Source organism: Mastigoproctus giganteus, chromosome 9, assembly GCF_048544385.1.
Source record: "Mastigoproctus giganteus isolate SK-2022 chromosome 9, ASM4854438v1, whole genome shotgun sequence".
Classification (NCBI taxonomy): Eukaryota; Metazoa; Arthropoda; class Arachnida; order Uropygi; family Thelyphonidae; genus Mastigoproctus; species Mastigoproctus giganteus.
In genome coordinates this window covers 113,319,802-113,336,251 of record NC_143583.1, presented here as the reverse complement: position 1 = coordinate 113,336,251, position 16,450 = coordinate 113,319,802, and the positions used below count along the sequence as shown (strand labels likewise).

General features: G+C 40.0%; 1 protein-coding gene across 1 annotated transcript in view; it reads right to left on the bottom strand.

Moving 5' to 3' along the window:
* The window catches only part of Mau2 (Mau2 sister chromatid cohesion factor), a 289,027-nt gene that overhangs the window by 31,827 nt on the left and 240,750 nt on the right, over positions 1-16,450 (bottom strand). The window contains exon 14 of the mRNA XM_090380613.1: positions 5,869-5,946. Within this exon, the coding sequence (XP_090236739.1) occupies positions 5,869-5,946 (78 nt within the window). The remainder of the gene's footprint in view (positions 1-5,868; positions 5,947-16,450) is intronic.

Genomic DNA, 16,450 nt, shown 5'->3' with positions numbered 1-16,450 from the left:
ATTTGCTGTTGGTAACATCATCAGTTGGTCCCACTGTATAGAATTTAAATACTGTCTCAGTCCATCGTAGTCGCCTTTACGGAAGCAATAACCCTTCCCTTTACCCCTAATGGTAGTTACCTCTTTGAGTAAATCCCACTTCAGCACACTGTGATCACTGCCACCTAGTGGTTCGTTTATCTGCAGATTCTTAATGCATGAAGAATCACTGCTGATAATCAAATCAAGAGTATTACTCCCTCTAGTTGCCTCCCGAACATGCTGATGTAGAAAACAATCATCCAATAAATCCACAAAAGCCCTGCTAGTGTGTGAGTAACCAGCCCCCAAATTCCAGTCAATATCTGGGAAATTAAAATCTCCCATTATAAGACTCTCTGATTTACTGGCCCACTCTATTTCCCTGTACAGTTCCTTATTATACTCATCAGAGTCATTAGGCCTATAGCACACTATAAGTCAGCACTTCCCAAACTGTGTTCTGCGGAACACTAGTGATCTGTGAGATGTGAACAAGTGTTCCATGAAAAATCCTAATTAATAATTAAAAAAAATTTTTTTTTAAAGTTATTACTATACTGTACTGGCATCGACTAATCAAATAGACCTTGGAACACTTTATTTTGGCGGGCTTTGCATAGAGAAGTATGTGTAGATGTAATAACATCTACGAAAACGTAGCAATGTAGTGATCTAATATGCCATTTGTATTTAATTACAGAAGTAGATGGTTGCAGGGGAAGCAAACCGATATCATGCATCGTTTGGATGGATGAAACAAAGTAGACTTCCGTGACACGTTCTTGCATGTTTACACAGCAGGTCTCTAGTAGTGCAGTTAAACTAGTAAGCATAACTAAACTCACCTCCTTGTATAAATATTTTTTTGATAATTATCAGTATTTCGAAATATTATTATCAAAATAAATGACCATGGATTTGTGGTTGGTTGAAAAAAAAAAAAAGGAACTTTAAAACAAGAAGCAAGTACTTCTAGTAGTGCAACTTTTTTTTTTTTTTTTTTGTTAGTTGTTGGCGCATTGGCTTCTGTGGCCATAATGCACTTCCCAAAGTTTTTGCATTTTACTCTGATCCAAGCCCGAGGCGGGATTCGAACCTCGATCTTTGGGTTGCCAGACAGGCACTTTACCCACCTGGCTAGCCCGGTCGGCAGTAGTGCAACTGTGGTCGATGAAAATGAACACTATACTGTCACACTTCAAAGTAAGGATGAACAATCATAGCCTTTTGTTCCCCGAAATTCCGAAGTGAAAAAACAGGAACCAACTAATAAAAGACCAAAACGAAAGTACGATGACAGTTATTTGAATTTCAGATTTACATGTGTTGGAAATAAAGATGCTCCTGATGCACAGTGAGTAGTATGTAATAAAATATTAGCAAACAGTTCTTTGGGTCCTGCTAAACTTGTGTTCCATAAGTATTCCGTAAATATACAGTGCCGGACAATTTGTGCTTGCAGATTGTCTGCATTTTGAACATTTCTGGTTGCAGAAATGTTCGAAATGCATTTGTTAGATGGGATATATATATCTGTGAATAAAATTTAATAAAAAGACTCCACCTGATATACCTAATTGCCATAAAAAAGGTAAAAAAAAAAAAAGGTAAACTGCAGCCATTATCAACCCACTGCAGGATGGAAGCCTCCCCAACAATTCATACTGAGGGAATTGGACCATAATCTGCCAAGTTTATCCACTGTGGGTTGGCAGATCGACTGTATTTAGCAGACGGGGCTTGAACCCCGGTCTACACAAAGAGCATGTGCCACTGCACTCCCGCTCATGACCACTCGACTACGGAGGCCGTGATTGCCATAAATATCTTCCTAAAAAGGTAAAATTTGTAATTAATGGAAATATGAGAAATCATGCAAATGGCATTTATGACAACCAAACATACATTTTACTGCATCTATGTGTACAAACTGAAATGAAAAGTTAACACAATAGTATTATGTACTGCAAATCAGCAAAATAAGTCCTCAATATTTTGTTGTTCCTCCTCAAGCTGCAATTACAGCCCTGCAACGATCTGGCATAGAGTTAATCAACTTCTGGATATATGGTTGCCCAATTTCTTGGTACCACACCCTTACAATGCTTTCCTGTAGCTGAATCTTACTTGTTGACTTCTGAGCAATTTCAGATGACATTATGTACCAGCAATTTTCAATAGGGTTCAAATCTAGACTCTTGCCAGGCCAGTCCAACACTGTAATGCCAGCATTTCTGAGGTATGACTGCACCTTAAGGGAGAAAAATGAGGGAAAACATTGGTGTATGTTTTAAGCCTTGTGAGACAAGAAGACAAACTCATCATTAAATCTGAATAGCATAAAACTTACCAATTTTGCTCTGTGGCAAGGTGCTGAGTCCTGTTGAAAAATCCAGTTTTGGATGTCTGTTTCAGGCACTCCTCCAAGATAACAGTATATGTTTCTACATTCACCGTTCCGTTAATAAACTTAATTCGCCCCACCCCTTTGCTTGTTATGCATACCCAGACCATCTGACTGGCGGGGAACTCTACAGTCGGTGTTATGCAGTCAGGATGGTATGCCTCCAATTTTCGACTTCTGACATATCGCTTCCTATCTGAGCCATGCAGGTTGAATTTCAATTCGTCAGAAAAGATGACAGTGTCTCAATGCTCTTTTGTCCATGAAACATATGTTTCAGCCCAAGCAAGTTGCTTCTTCTTCATTTGTTGGGTCAACAAAGGCTTCTTGGACCGATAGGCATGCAGACCAACAAGTGCACGAACTATCCAAAGACCGAAAGCCGTCTTTGGATAGTTCGTGCACTTGTTTCAACACCAGAGACCATCTCAAAGTTCAGTTTTAGATCAGGAGCACTAGCATGGCAATTACGAAGACATAGCCATTTCAAATATCAATCTTGAGAAGACACAGTCACTCTTATGGACTGATTCAGGTCTTCTCTTCACATCAACGGTTTCATGCTTTAATTTCAGCACCAGGGATACTTTTGACTGGTGGCAGCCTATTTTATCAGTGATAGCATGCGTAGAAAGCCATTTCTGGAACAGAGCAACAGCTATACTACTTTTTTTTCTTGGTGTCAACTGAACATATGGAACATACACCTCCGCAAAACAGGATACTAATGAGTGTGTATACCCTTGCAATGCTATATTTATAGAAACAGCTGATGCAGTACCTTGCAATTACTGTCTGATGCAAGGTTTCAACAAACAAAATGACTGTAATCAAACAATACCTTATACGTTTCACTACAAATGTTACTTTTTTTTAAGGTGATGCAGTTTTTTTGTCAGCCACTGTACAAGTGTTCCGTAAATATATTGTGAGATGAAAAGTGTTCCATGACTAAAAATGTTTGGGAAAAGCTGGGATAAGCAATGGCTAAAAAGGAAAAAGTAAAACCTATACACTACCATGCAGAAAAGTCATGCTAGTCAACTGCTATCTATGTGCCCACAGCCACTGGCCAAGATTAAGGCATATTCCTGATGGGGACATTGGCTCTGGTCAACCTGTTTTCTACTGGAAGCATCCTATTAGAGAATTAGGAGAGAGTGATTTTCCTTTATCCCGGAAATTCATCTGCTGTTTCAAAGAAATGAGTCATCCACAGTTTCGCTAAATTTAACCTGTCTCTGCTTACATGGTAGGTACAAGTGATCCCTAAATCAGTTTTGTTTTAGCTGCTGTGCAAGTAACCTTACAGTGTCTAAGAGGAAATCCTTGGGTGTAGTGTGAAAAAATGGAAGTGCTTAATAGTGTAGATTGGAGCATTAAAAAAAAAAAAAGAAATTGCTTTAAAATTTGGTATTTCTGCCAGTGTTGTGTTAACAATTCTGAAAAACTATGTTTCGATTTTCAAACTGTTTGAGAAAATGGCACCCAGTCGGAAGCATGCAAAATTATGACTGTGTTAAGATGTAGACGAAGCAGTTTTTATGTGGATGAAGTTGATTCAAGACCAAAACGTGCCGATATCAGAGCCATTAATAAAAGTAAAAGGTTATGGAGTACGCATCTTTTCTGGGGCATAAAAACCATTCTAAGTCAGTTCTGATTGGCTGGACAAATTTAAAAAGTGCCACGGCTTACTCGAAAAAGTTATTTCTGGTGAAAGTGAGGTTGTCATCGAAAAAAACTGTACCCATTGGAAAGAAACAGTTTTGAAAAAATTTATGGAAGACTACAAAGCCCAAATACATATTCAATGTTGATGAAACAGGTCCATGTTTGCAGAACAAAACACTGACTTTTAAAGATGATATATGTTTGGGTGGTATAAATATTAAAGAAGAAAATTACAGTCTTGGTTGGTGCAAATATGGCTGGTAATGAAAAACTGAAGCTTTTGGTAGTAGGCAAAAGTAATAAACCCTGATGTTTCAAAGGAGTAAAGTCGTTAGAGTTAGACTGCAACTACAACAAAAAATCTTGGATGACAAGTGAAATTTCTGAACAGTGGATTTTAAATTTTGATAGAAAGATGACGAAAGAAAACAGAAAAATCACGTCGATTGTCGACAACTGCTCTGCCCATCTTCACTCGGTAATTTCAAAACTTGTGAAGCTTGTTTTATTTTCTCTGAATACATCGTCTAAACTACAGCCAATGGGCCAAGGATTCGAAAATGCACTACTGAAGGTGCGTACAGAAAAAAAATTGTACTGAGAAACACCAACCAACCTATAGATTCTGTTATAGATTTGTGGATATGCACATCAGAGTTGGCGAAAGTGTGGAGTCAAGATGTGAAGGAAATGATTAAGAATTGTTTCGCAAAAGCATGCTTTGCTAAAACGCTAATTAACAGCGATGAGAGGGATGAACTACTACAAGACATTGAGCAATCTTAGAAGAGTTCCAAGTGAGATTTAATCAGTGGAGAAATTGTTGTTGGCAAATTTTTAGGAGTTGATAATGATGTCATAGTAGCTGAATATCCACGTGACTCTAACATTTTGGAACGTATTTAAAGAACTAGTGACAATATTCTGTCACTAAGCGACCAGAGCGAACTGAAAGGTCCTTTCAGTTTGCCATCAAAATGTAAGAACTTTGTAAGAAATTTTGAAGTAGACACTAAATATTGCCTCTGTAATCCAAAGGAATATAGGTCACAAATGATACCAAACACCACATGGCATCAAAAGCTTTCTTGATATCTATACAAACCACAACATGTTTGTTGCTAATAAATGCATTTCGTATATTTCATTCTGCTTTAATCATGAGATTCAGAGAAAGCCTATTTTTACAAAAGCAATTGGTTATTATTTATCAGATTCTAAGATAACTATGGGCGATTATTTGCCACAAAACTGATGAAGGAAACCGAGCAATAATTTTTAGGTTAGGGCAATCCTTCCCAGGGTATGGAAAAGCCATAACAATCAGGGATGCCAGGAACTGGAATATTTCATTGAATATTCAATGAAAGAAAATTAATAATACACAGAAAAACATCCGAAATCCAGCAACTTCAGGACCTGGCAATTAAAATTTTAGGTTTTTTTCAGTTTTTTGACAATTATTCTAAAGAAGCATGAATTATTAAATTAAATGTCAAAATCCAAATGTTCACAAGTAATTTTCATTTTCAATATTTTTCAAAGCTTTTCCCAAAGGAAGTCTCTGTTAAACTAGCAAAAACCATAAATTTTTTAATACTCCTTTACAAGAAATAAACTACCATTCAAAAATGAATAAATGAAAAGTCAATAGAACAAGATTTATACTCACATCATACTAAAAGGGTCACTTAAAACTAAAAATACACTTCAATAAATACAGAATCCAATTTAATAATTTTGTCAACTTAAAATATGAAATATCTTACTTTGCATCATTATAACGTGCCTGGAAAAAGGCATTCAAACCATGTACATAATAAGCTGCAGCCCTCAGACTATGTGACCTGCAAAACAGATTAAATCATTTGGTACTAAACATTTACTTTATAATGCAGGCAGGTATACAACTATGGCAATAAGATACTTCTCTGCATGTGGCATTAACACTTATAAAGAATTAAAAACAGTTGTTCAGAGAAGATTACACTTAATGACCAATTTTTAACTAAAATGTTTTTAGTTAACAAAACATCTGGTTATACAATAATTTAGAAAACTTGAATAATAATAATATTTAGAATGGTCAGACAACAGACCAGTGCCAGATTAAGGTATGGGATAGCAGGGTTCCTGTTCAGAGTGCCAAAAACAGAAGAACAATGAGGCAAATATATATATATATATATCCTCAGGAAAGGGTGCCGAAAAATCATTCTGCATGGGGTGTGGAAATACCATGGTCTGTCACTGCAACAGACCATGAAGGTCTATCTCCTTAAAAAAAAAAAATAAATAAAACAAGCATTTAATTCATGTACATAAAAAGCTGGGGCCTTCAGACTATGTGACCTGCAAAACAGGTTTAATTATTTGGTACTAAATATTTACTTTATACAGGGTGATTCACTATCAGTGCGACAAACTTGCAGGAGGTGTAGGGGGCAAAAAGACGAATCGGAATCACATAGCATTGCAGGGTCCGAAATGCCTTCGTCATGCGGTAGAAGACGTTGAACGGGAGGTCGCATGAACAGCGATCCCGCTGGAAGTCAGCATTTGTGAACCGGTTCCCGAGGCAGTAGGATGGACGATTATTCAAACGTTGAACTGGCCTACATGCACCTCGCATATGGAGCTGCGGACTGTAACGGGCATGCCGCTCTGTGCTTGTACCAGGAACGTTTCCCGCACAGGCGTGCTCCTCATCATACGATTTTCGCATGTGTGCACAGAAGGTTACGTGAGACTGGTTGTTTCACAAGAGGTACCATGAATCGAGAGCGAATGACGAGGACGCCAGACAACGAGGAGAATGTCCTACGTATTGCAGAAGGCAATCCGAATAAGAGTACTCGAGCGATAGGCCAACGATTGGGTATTTCCCAATCCACTGTATGGAGGATACTGTCAACAAACCAAATGAGTTCATACCATCTGCAACGCGTCCAATCATTGGAGCCTGCAGATTATCCACTACGGAGGACTTTTGCTACTTGGTTTCTTCAACAGAGTGCGGCAGACAGCGCATTTGCTGTGTCCGCATTGTTCACGGATGAGGCAAGTTTCACAAGGGAGAGGGAACCTTCAATCAACATAACGCCCATTTGTGGGCTTTGGAGAACCCCCATGGTATGCGAACACATGCAACTCAACGCCGTTTCTCTGTCAATGTTTGGGCCGGCATTGTTGGAGACCACCTCATTGGACCGTACCTTCTGCCCCCTCATCTGGACGGTAGGGCATACTTGATCTTTCTACAGCAAGTCCTGCCCGAACTTATTGAAGAAGCACATTCCTCAGTCGTTGCGCTGCTCAATGTAGTTCCAGCATGATGGGGCTCCCCCACATTACACCAATTATGTCCACCAACACCTAAACGTTACATTTGGACAGCATTGGATAGGTCGTGGTGGTCCGGTTCATTGGCCTGCTAGATCGCCGGACCTATAATGCCTGGATGACTTCTGCTGAGGTCAAATGAAGATATTGGTGTACGAGACCCCCGTTGATTCGGTTGAAGACCTCGTCGTTCGCATCTCTGTAGCTGCCGGGGAGATTCGAGACACGCCAGGAATCTTCCAGAACGTTAGGGATTCCGTGCGGCGGCGCTGTGAAGCCTGTGTGACTGCTTCTTGTCGAACTTTCGAACACTTTCTGTAGCATGGCTTTTTGCCGATGTAAAACTTGTCATTAAAATGATTTCTGTTACACTAATGAGTTACTGTTTCTGTTCTTTTTCTTTGCTTCTTTGTTCATGCATCCCGCATGACAAAGCCATTTCTGACCCTGCAATGCTATGTGATTCCGATTCGTCTTTGTGCCCCCTACACCTGCAAGTTTGTTGCACTGGTAGTGAATCACACTGTATAATGAATCAGAAGGCAGGTATACAACTATGACAATAAGGCTTTTCTCAGCATAAAGAATTAAAAACAATTGTTGTTGTTGTTATTATTATTATTATTAGTTACATGGTGCAAGGAAGCCGGAGGCTTATGCTGCACCAGCCAAAAAAAAAATAAAAAATAAAAAATTCCCCGAGTTACCCTGAGAGAGAGGAAGAGTCAAAAGTAAAAGGGAATCACCAAGAAAGAGAAGAATGATGGTATCCAACTCAGGACTCTGGGTGTGCCAAGCCCATACTCACCAGATGTGAGCCCCTAGGGATAGATTAGGTTAGAGAAGCTTAAAATTAAATCCATAATTTTTAACTAAAACGTTTTTAGTTAACAAAACATCTGGTTATAAAATAATTTAGAAAACTTGAATAGTAATGATCTCTAGAATAGTTAGACAACAGACCTTTAAGGTTTGACTTCTGGGGAAAAAACTAACTGCATCCTGAAAGGGACTTGTCCCATTGCCTTTGTTATTTCAGTTCAGTGTCCTACTTTTCTTTTCTTTTATTTATTATTATATCTCAAACATGAGATATTAAAACCTATAGTACTTAGTACCGAGCATGGGTTGAAAGTTGAGAAGTTGAAAGAAGATACTCATTGACATCAGACTTGAATTTCTGTACACTGTAATTTTCAGGAAATATGCATGAAGGGAGAGTGTTCCAGAAAATGGAAGTTGAAGGAATAAATGAGGAAAAAAGAAAAGTAAAAGTTCGTTCTGTGAGTTTGAAGTTAGACAGAAAAAGGATGCTGACAGATTCTGGCAAGTGTTTGGAATGGTTTGGAAGTGAGGGCAGGAATTATAGAAGCAAATTCAGTGACAACAGTACCCATGGAAGTACATGGATGTTCTGTTTCTGTATACAGCAGAAACAGAACATCCATGAGATAGAGTGCTGAGGCTTTTTAAAGATGTCATTAATTAACTTAATTGCCCCTCTTCTGAATGGAATCTAGAAGCTTGAGAGAGGTTTTGGACGCACTGCCCCAGATGTGGGAACAATATTCCATGGTAGGGCAAATTTGCGATTTGCACAGAGTGAACAGTTGTTTCATAGAAAGTGACATTGAGGGCAAAAGAGAAAACCCAGCTTTTTTGATGCACGGGAAGTAATATTTGTAATATGCTTATGCTAAGAGAGATTAAAAGTCAGGGTAATTCCCAATAGAGATACATGTCTTGCCTAGAAATCAGAGTGTCGTCAAAGATAAGAATAGGAGCAGAAGAAAACCATTTTGCAAGATATAAGACAGGACTGAGTTTTAGAAGGATTGAAATCAACTAAGTCATCTTTGCCCCAATGGAGATCAGCATTTAGGGAAATGGTAATGAATATTTGAGAAGTGGAAGTTGTTTGTGCAGGGCAAGATTTCTCAAACTAGAAGGTGGAATGCAATGTGTATCATCAGCAAAAATATGTCCAGGATTTCCAGTCAATGGACAACAGTACAATTGTAATATACAAGAGGAAAAGAGTAGGAGAAAGAACTGAACCTTGGGGAACACCCACATTAGTGAAGAATGTTAGAAGAAAGAGAACCATCTACCATCACCCGCAGTGAGTGGTCAGAGAGAAAACTGGATACCCGATTACAAAAAACAGTTGGTAAACCTAAGATGGAAGATTATTTAGAAGACCTTTTGCCAAATATAATCAAAAGCCTTTGAAATGTCAAGAGCAACTGCTTGAGTTTACCCAAACCTTTCCACTGAATTTGTCCATAGATGGGTAACAAACCAGTATATCACCAGTGGATCAATGCTGACGGAATCCATGCTAGCAATCATTGATCACATGGAAGGTTTTTAGGTAGTTTAAGAATTGATGATTAAATAATTTCTCCATTACTTTAGAAACAGTAGATGTAAGTGCAATGAGACAATAACTGGATGGGAATGAATTGTCACCCTTTTTAGGAACTGGCTGGATATGGGTAAATTTCTAAGCAGAAGGGAAAACATCTCTGGAATAAGAAAGTGAAAAAAAGGCAACACAGAACAGGAGTAAGTTCAGGAACACATATGTTCTCCATTTGGTTCAGAACCAAACGGAGAAATACCATCAGGACCAGGTGCTGCTTTCTTGGAATCAAGACTGTTCAAAATTCTTCTGACATCCTTTTGAAGTTAGCCCAAAGGAGGCACTGAATGAATTGTATTGAGAATTGTAGGAGGCGGTTTACCAAGATCATGAATACAAGAGTGTGTGTGTTATGGGGGTTTATCGGCGCATAAGCTGCTGTGGCTATAATGCACCTATGAATACAAGAGTTAGAAGAAAAAGAGGATGCTACAGATCAGCTTTATCTTTGGCTGAAGTGCCAATAGAACCATCTGGTTTTGACAGAGGTGGTAATAGAGATTGGGCAAAAGATGCAGCCAATTTGGCAAGAGACCAGAATATTCGACTACCATTTGGACAAGAAACAAGTTTTCTTAGTCTGTTCGAAATCTACTTTGGACTGATTAACAACTGTTTTACAATTGTTGTAAGCTTTGGTTTTGGCAGAAAATGAATGTGGAGATGTGGATGCAAGATAATTGCAATATGCAACATTCTTATCTTAAACAGCCTTAGCACATTTATTGGAAAACCTATGTTCAGATAAAGGAAAAAATTTTAAGATGGATTGTGAAATAAAGGATTTCATCCCTATAGGAATAATTTCACTGACATGATCTAAGCAAACACTGAAATCAGAATATTTCAAACATTAATTCAACTAAGAAAAAACTCACATAGCATCCCATTTTGCATTCTTAAAATGCCAAACAACATGAGGTTGATAATGGCTACAAGAGAAAGGCTTCAATGTGTAACTGATCACCAATTTGTTATCTGAAGCACCTACAGGACCATTCACTTAAAAGGTGTATTTAGAAGGGTTGTTTGTGAGAAAAAAATCAAGCGTGTTGTCTGGTATTCTGGCAGGTACATAACAATGTAAGTAAGGTCATTAGATATTGAAAAATCCATCTTGTCCAGCTGGGTCTATGTAACTACAAAATGGAAGAGATGCCAGCGAGAGCTGTGAACATTAAAATCATCAAGATTATATCACTATGTTAGGGAAGTTGGACTGGAGAAAGTCAAATTTCAAAGGGAGGAAGTCTAAGAGTTCCAAGGGATTAGTGGAGATGGGAAAATGATAAAGGAACAGACGAATCTGACAGAATGTGGTAGAAAGATTTTAAGCCAGAGAAGATTGTAAAGAGGAGATTCCAAATTACTAAGCCTCTGACAGGGAATATAAGATCAGACATATGCACAAGTACCACCTTTGAAGTGAAAGGAATCACACAGTGAATAATTAGGACAACTGAGATGAGCAGTGGTTGAATCAGCCAATAATTGTGATTCTGTCAGAAAATGTACATGGCGCTTGGCAGACTAAATGGAAACAGAGATAATTCAGATAGGATTTGAGACCATGTACATTTGTGAAATAAATGAGGAAGTGTTTGGGAGATCTTTCCAGATAAGTTATTAGTTTGACAATTCACGACGTATTCAGTAGTAAGATAAGGAGGGGAGGGCATGTATGAATTAATGAAATTTTTGAATATGGCATAAACACGGCAAGAATATATCCAGCTGCATGGCATAACATGGCCTCGACAATGTCCTCTCCCATACACACTACTCAGACTTCCTCCAATCATTATCTAGCAGAGTAGAGGCAACAAGATTATATACTAGCTGATTTGGAAGCCTCCTTCAGGGTTACCAATAGGGTCACAGTCCAGTGGACTATCTAGTGATGGGTCTGAGAAACACTATTTTAGAGCTGTACCCTCGAAATGTAAGGAAGACTGGATCAGACCATGATAACCTTAAAATATATCAATTATAATACAGGGCGTCTCAAAAATATTGGTACAAACGTTTAGGGGAGGTAGATAACATCTAAAGGAATGTGAATCGCATAGGAACCCATAACCGGAAACGTCGCGGGAAAGTAGTAGCAGAGGCACAAGAAGCAGAAATGGCACAAGACAGTAATTAGTGGCAAACATTTATTTGACATAATATTAACAATGGAGTACGAGATGGATGCATTTCATGATGTTACAAAGGATGCTCGAAGGTTCCACCACGAGACGCGATGCATGCGTGACACCGAAGCAGCATGGATTGGCGGACACGGCCGAACACAACTGGAGTATCTTTGGCAGTAGCAGCAGCACAGACGAGTCTTGCCACGAGATCCATTTCCGTCTCCACAGGCGATTCATACACGATAGATTTGAGGGCCCCCACAGAAAGAAATCAAGGCTCGACAAATCAGGTGAGCATGGGGGCCAGGCAATGGGTCCACCACAGCCAATCTCGCCGCCCAAAACGCCTGTTGAAATGGTCACGAACACACCTTCCATAATGGGTAGGCACCCCGTCATGTTGAAACCAAATGTTGCATCTCACATTTGCTGGAACATCGTCAAATAACCCTGGTAGAACTTGTTCAAGAAAGATCCGATATTTAGCGGAGTTCATGCGGGATGGTAACAGGTATGGGCCGACTAAGCAGTCACTGACCATACCTGCCCACACATTTATTGAGAAGCGATGTTGTGCCGCATGGGGGGGGCACACTGTGTGGGTTGTCGTGTGCCTACACATGAGCATTGTGCTGATTGAATAAGCCTTCCTGAGTGAAATAAGCCTCATCCGTGACCAAAACATAGGCTGGAAAATTCAAGTCTTGAACATTTTCTTGGAGAAACCACTGCGCAAAAGCCACACATGCAGGATGATCTTGGGGGAGCAGTAACTGAACCCTTTGGAGATGAAAGGGGTGTAAGGAATCATCGTGCCAGACACGCTGTACACTGCAACGAGACACTCCTAAGGCAGAGGCAATGGCACGCGTGGTGGTAGTAGGATTATTCTGGACGGCATTCAACACACTTTTTACCATGGCGGGAGTTCGCGTCGAACGTGGTCTGCCCGCACTACTCCTGCAACCTCTAAATAACCCATAATCACACAAATTTTGATGCACATGTGCAAACAAACAGTGGTCCGGTACATGTCTGTCTGGGAAAGCGTTCTCCATAAATTCGTTGAGCGGCTCGTCCATTGCCCTCTGCTAATCCATACACTAGGTGCATGTCTGCCAGCTCACAGTTCGTATATCGATGCATGCTCTTCATGCGGTGACTACTCCTTGAATGAGTAAACCAGAAATTTTCCCTTTCGCGAACTGATGAACAGTGCTGTCTACTGACTTACGGTGACGTTTCCGGTTATGGGTTCCTATGCAATTCACATTCCTTTAGATGTTACCTACCTCCCCTAAACGTTTGTACCAATATTTTTGAGACACCCTGTATATGATGGAAGAAATGGGGGGGGGGGGTTGCCAGAGCTTTGCTCTGGAGACTAAACATGGGTTCTACCATTTCAAGCCTCCAATAAGCAAAGTGGTGGCATTGCACCAGTTGATGAGAATGATCTACCACCTAGTAGTGCCTGGTAACACAGACTGGTGGTATTCCTCTGTGTGGTGTAGTGTGAATCACTACACCACACAGAGTGAATGAATCACTCCTCATGTTGGTTTAAGTGTGTGGTCACCTCCAGTACACTAGGTGCTGTATTTCAGGACTTGTACTGTGGGACTGTTAGTCATGATGGTGGAATCTTTATGATGGTTAATAACCCAGGGTACAATCCAGGGTTACTAATAGTCCCACCATTGCGAAAGTGCAAGGAGAAGATTTGGATGTCATAGACTGACCAGACTTTGCCAACATTCAGTCCACTTAGCTTGAGTGTCGCCTGAATATCAGTGTTTTAGACACCCAGGTAGCAAGCTCGGTCTGAAACTCTGAGAGAATGTCTCTGACAGCCTCAAGGCCGAAGAACATGGCGGTTTCTCTTCTGCTGCTTTGCAGAGAGAGAGAGAGAGAGAGAGAGAGAGAGAGAGAGAGAGAGAGAGAGAGAGAGAGAGAGAGAGAGGTTTGATGTTTTTGTTTGTAATGGTCATAAAGTGGCTATTCTAATCATTTCAGATGTCCCTGATTTCATATATAAACCCAAAAGTGAACTTTGTCCACATGTAAGAAACACACTGTAGCTATCGGAATTTATTGGTGATAGTTCTCCTTATGTAGGTGGTTAAAAGATAACATCGTCAGATGTTGCTGTTCTGCCTTTGTTCTATTTCTTTTGTGTTCTCATGTATTTTCTGGGAGGAGTAGCACGATTTGTTCGGAATATGGACCCATTTGAGCTGCTCTGGGGGTATCTCACAGGCCTGCAATGCAGGTTTCTGAATTAAGCAAGTTGGAAGTGGGAAGATAAAAACAGTCTCAAAAGGTTACTACACATTTCTTTACAAGTGGACATATAGTGGGCTTTATTACAAAGATGTTCACTAATATTGTCCTCGTAAACACCAAAACTAGCTTTGACAAATATCTTTACAAAGAAACACAGATATACCATCCTACACCACTTTCCATAGAAAATATTTAAAAATGATTTATCTGATAGCCAAAGAGGCCTATTTCACCTTTAGACGAAAGGGGAGGGTTCAGCATGGGGCACTTCTCACAACAAAGGTCTTTATGTCTGATCTTGAATTGGGGTAGTAGTGGTAGTAGTAGTGGCATGTGATGCAAGAAAGCAAGTGTATGAGCTTATGCATCATCAGCCAAAAAAAAAAAAATCACACCATTCCCTCCAAATGCCTGTCCAGTTCCTCCTTAAATTTATTTAACCTATCAATTTCCACAACAACAGATGGAAGTTTGTTCCAGCAATTAACCACCCGCTGGCTAAAGGCAAATTTCCGCACATCTATTCTACATCTGTCTTTTCTTAATTTGAATTTCTGCCCCCTTAGGTACGTAATCTGAACAAGTGGAAGGATCCCATCAGAATTCAGCGTGCTCAACCCGTTCAAGGCCTTATATACCTCAATCAGATCACCGTGCAGGTGACTAGTCTCCAGCCTAGTCACCGTGCAGGTGACTAGTCTCCAGCCACTGCAATTTGCAGTGGCTGGAGACTCTCTTGGTAAGAGGATCCCTTCATTCCCCTTGCCAATCTTGTTGCCCTTCTCTGTACACACTCAAGCAAATCGACATCCTTCCTAAAATGAGGCCTCTGGACCTGTACACAGTACTCAAGGCGTGGCCTGACCATTGCCTTATACAGAGGGACAATCACCTCCTTTTCCCTGCTAGTAAAATTCCTATATATCATTGACAAAACCCCATGACCTGCCCTGGCAGCCTGTCTGCATTGCTCAGAAAACTTCATATCTGACTGCACAATTACTCCCAGGTCTTTTTCATTTTCTACCACCTTAAGTATAGTACCACATGGTTGGTACGTTTCTCTGGGGTTACTTCTACCCATATTCAGTACTTTGCCTGCATTCGTCAAGGTTAAACTTCAGTTGCCACTTCTTAGCCCATCTGCCCAAATTATTTAGATCCTGTTGCAGTAGCACACTGCCATTACTGTCATTAACAACCCTGCCAACCTTTGTATCATCTGCAAACTTCGACACTAAGCCTGATATACCTTCATCAATATCATTGATAAATATACAAAACAACAGAGGACTCAACACCGAACCCTGTGGGACTCCATCTAATAACATTAGTCCACAAAGAGCAGCACCCTTTGATTACCACTGTCTGTCTTCTCACACTCAACCATCCTTTTATCCATTGTAGCAACTTACCCTTAATACCATTCTGCTCCAATTTGTACAATAGTCTTCCATGTGCAACAGTGTCAAAAGCTTTCCTGAAATCCAAATATATGATATCAAAATTATTTTTTGCATCCAGTTCCTTTGTAACCACATCATAATATCCTATCAAATTTGTCAGACAAGACTTTCCCTTAACAAATCTATGCTGTGTCTGAATTATTGCTGCAGTCTTGTCTAGATGATCCTGCAATGCATCTTTAACCAGTGACTCCATTATTTTACCCAGAACAGAAGTTAAACTAACTGGTCTGCAATTACTCGTGTTGCGCCTCCGTAGCCAGGTGGGATGGAGCAGCAGTGCGTAGCACACGCTTCTTGATTAGACCGGGGTTCGAGCCCATCACCACCAAATACGGAGGATGCGGAAAGGTCAGGAAATGACCACCGCATATCCCGGAGCAATATGGCCTTAGTTGCTAATGCTCCTAAAAACCAAATAACTAACTAACTAACTCGTGTCACCCTTCGATCCCCCTTTGTGAATTAGGGATACATTTGCACATCTCCAGTCCGTGGGGACCTCCCCTGAGTCCAAGCATGCTCTCATAATTATGGCTAAGGGTTTGCTTAGTTGCTTTGCCGCCTACTTTAATATAACTGGATAGATCCCATCCACCCCAGGTGCCTTTCTTATGTTTAACTTCAACAATTTCTTCTCCACTTTGCTCTCAGTTATTACAAAATCATTAAGCACCCTGCTACAATTTGATAA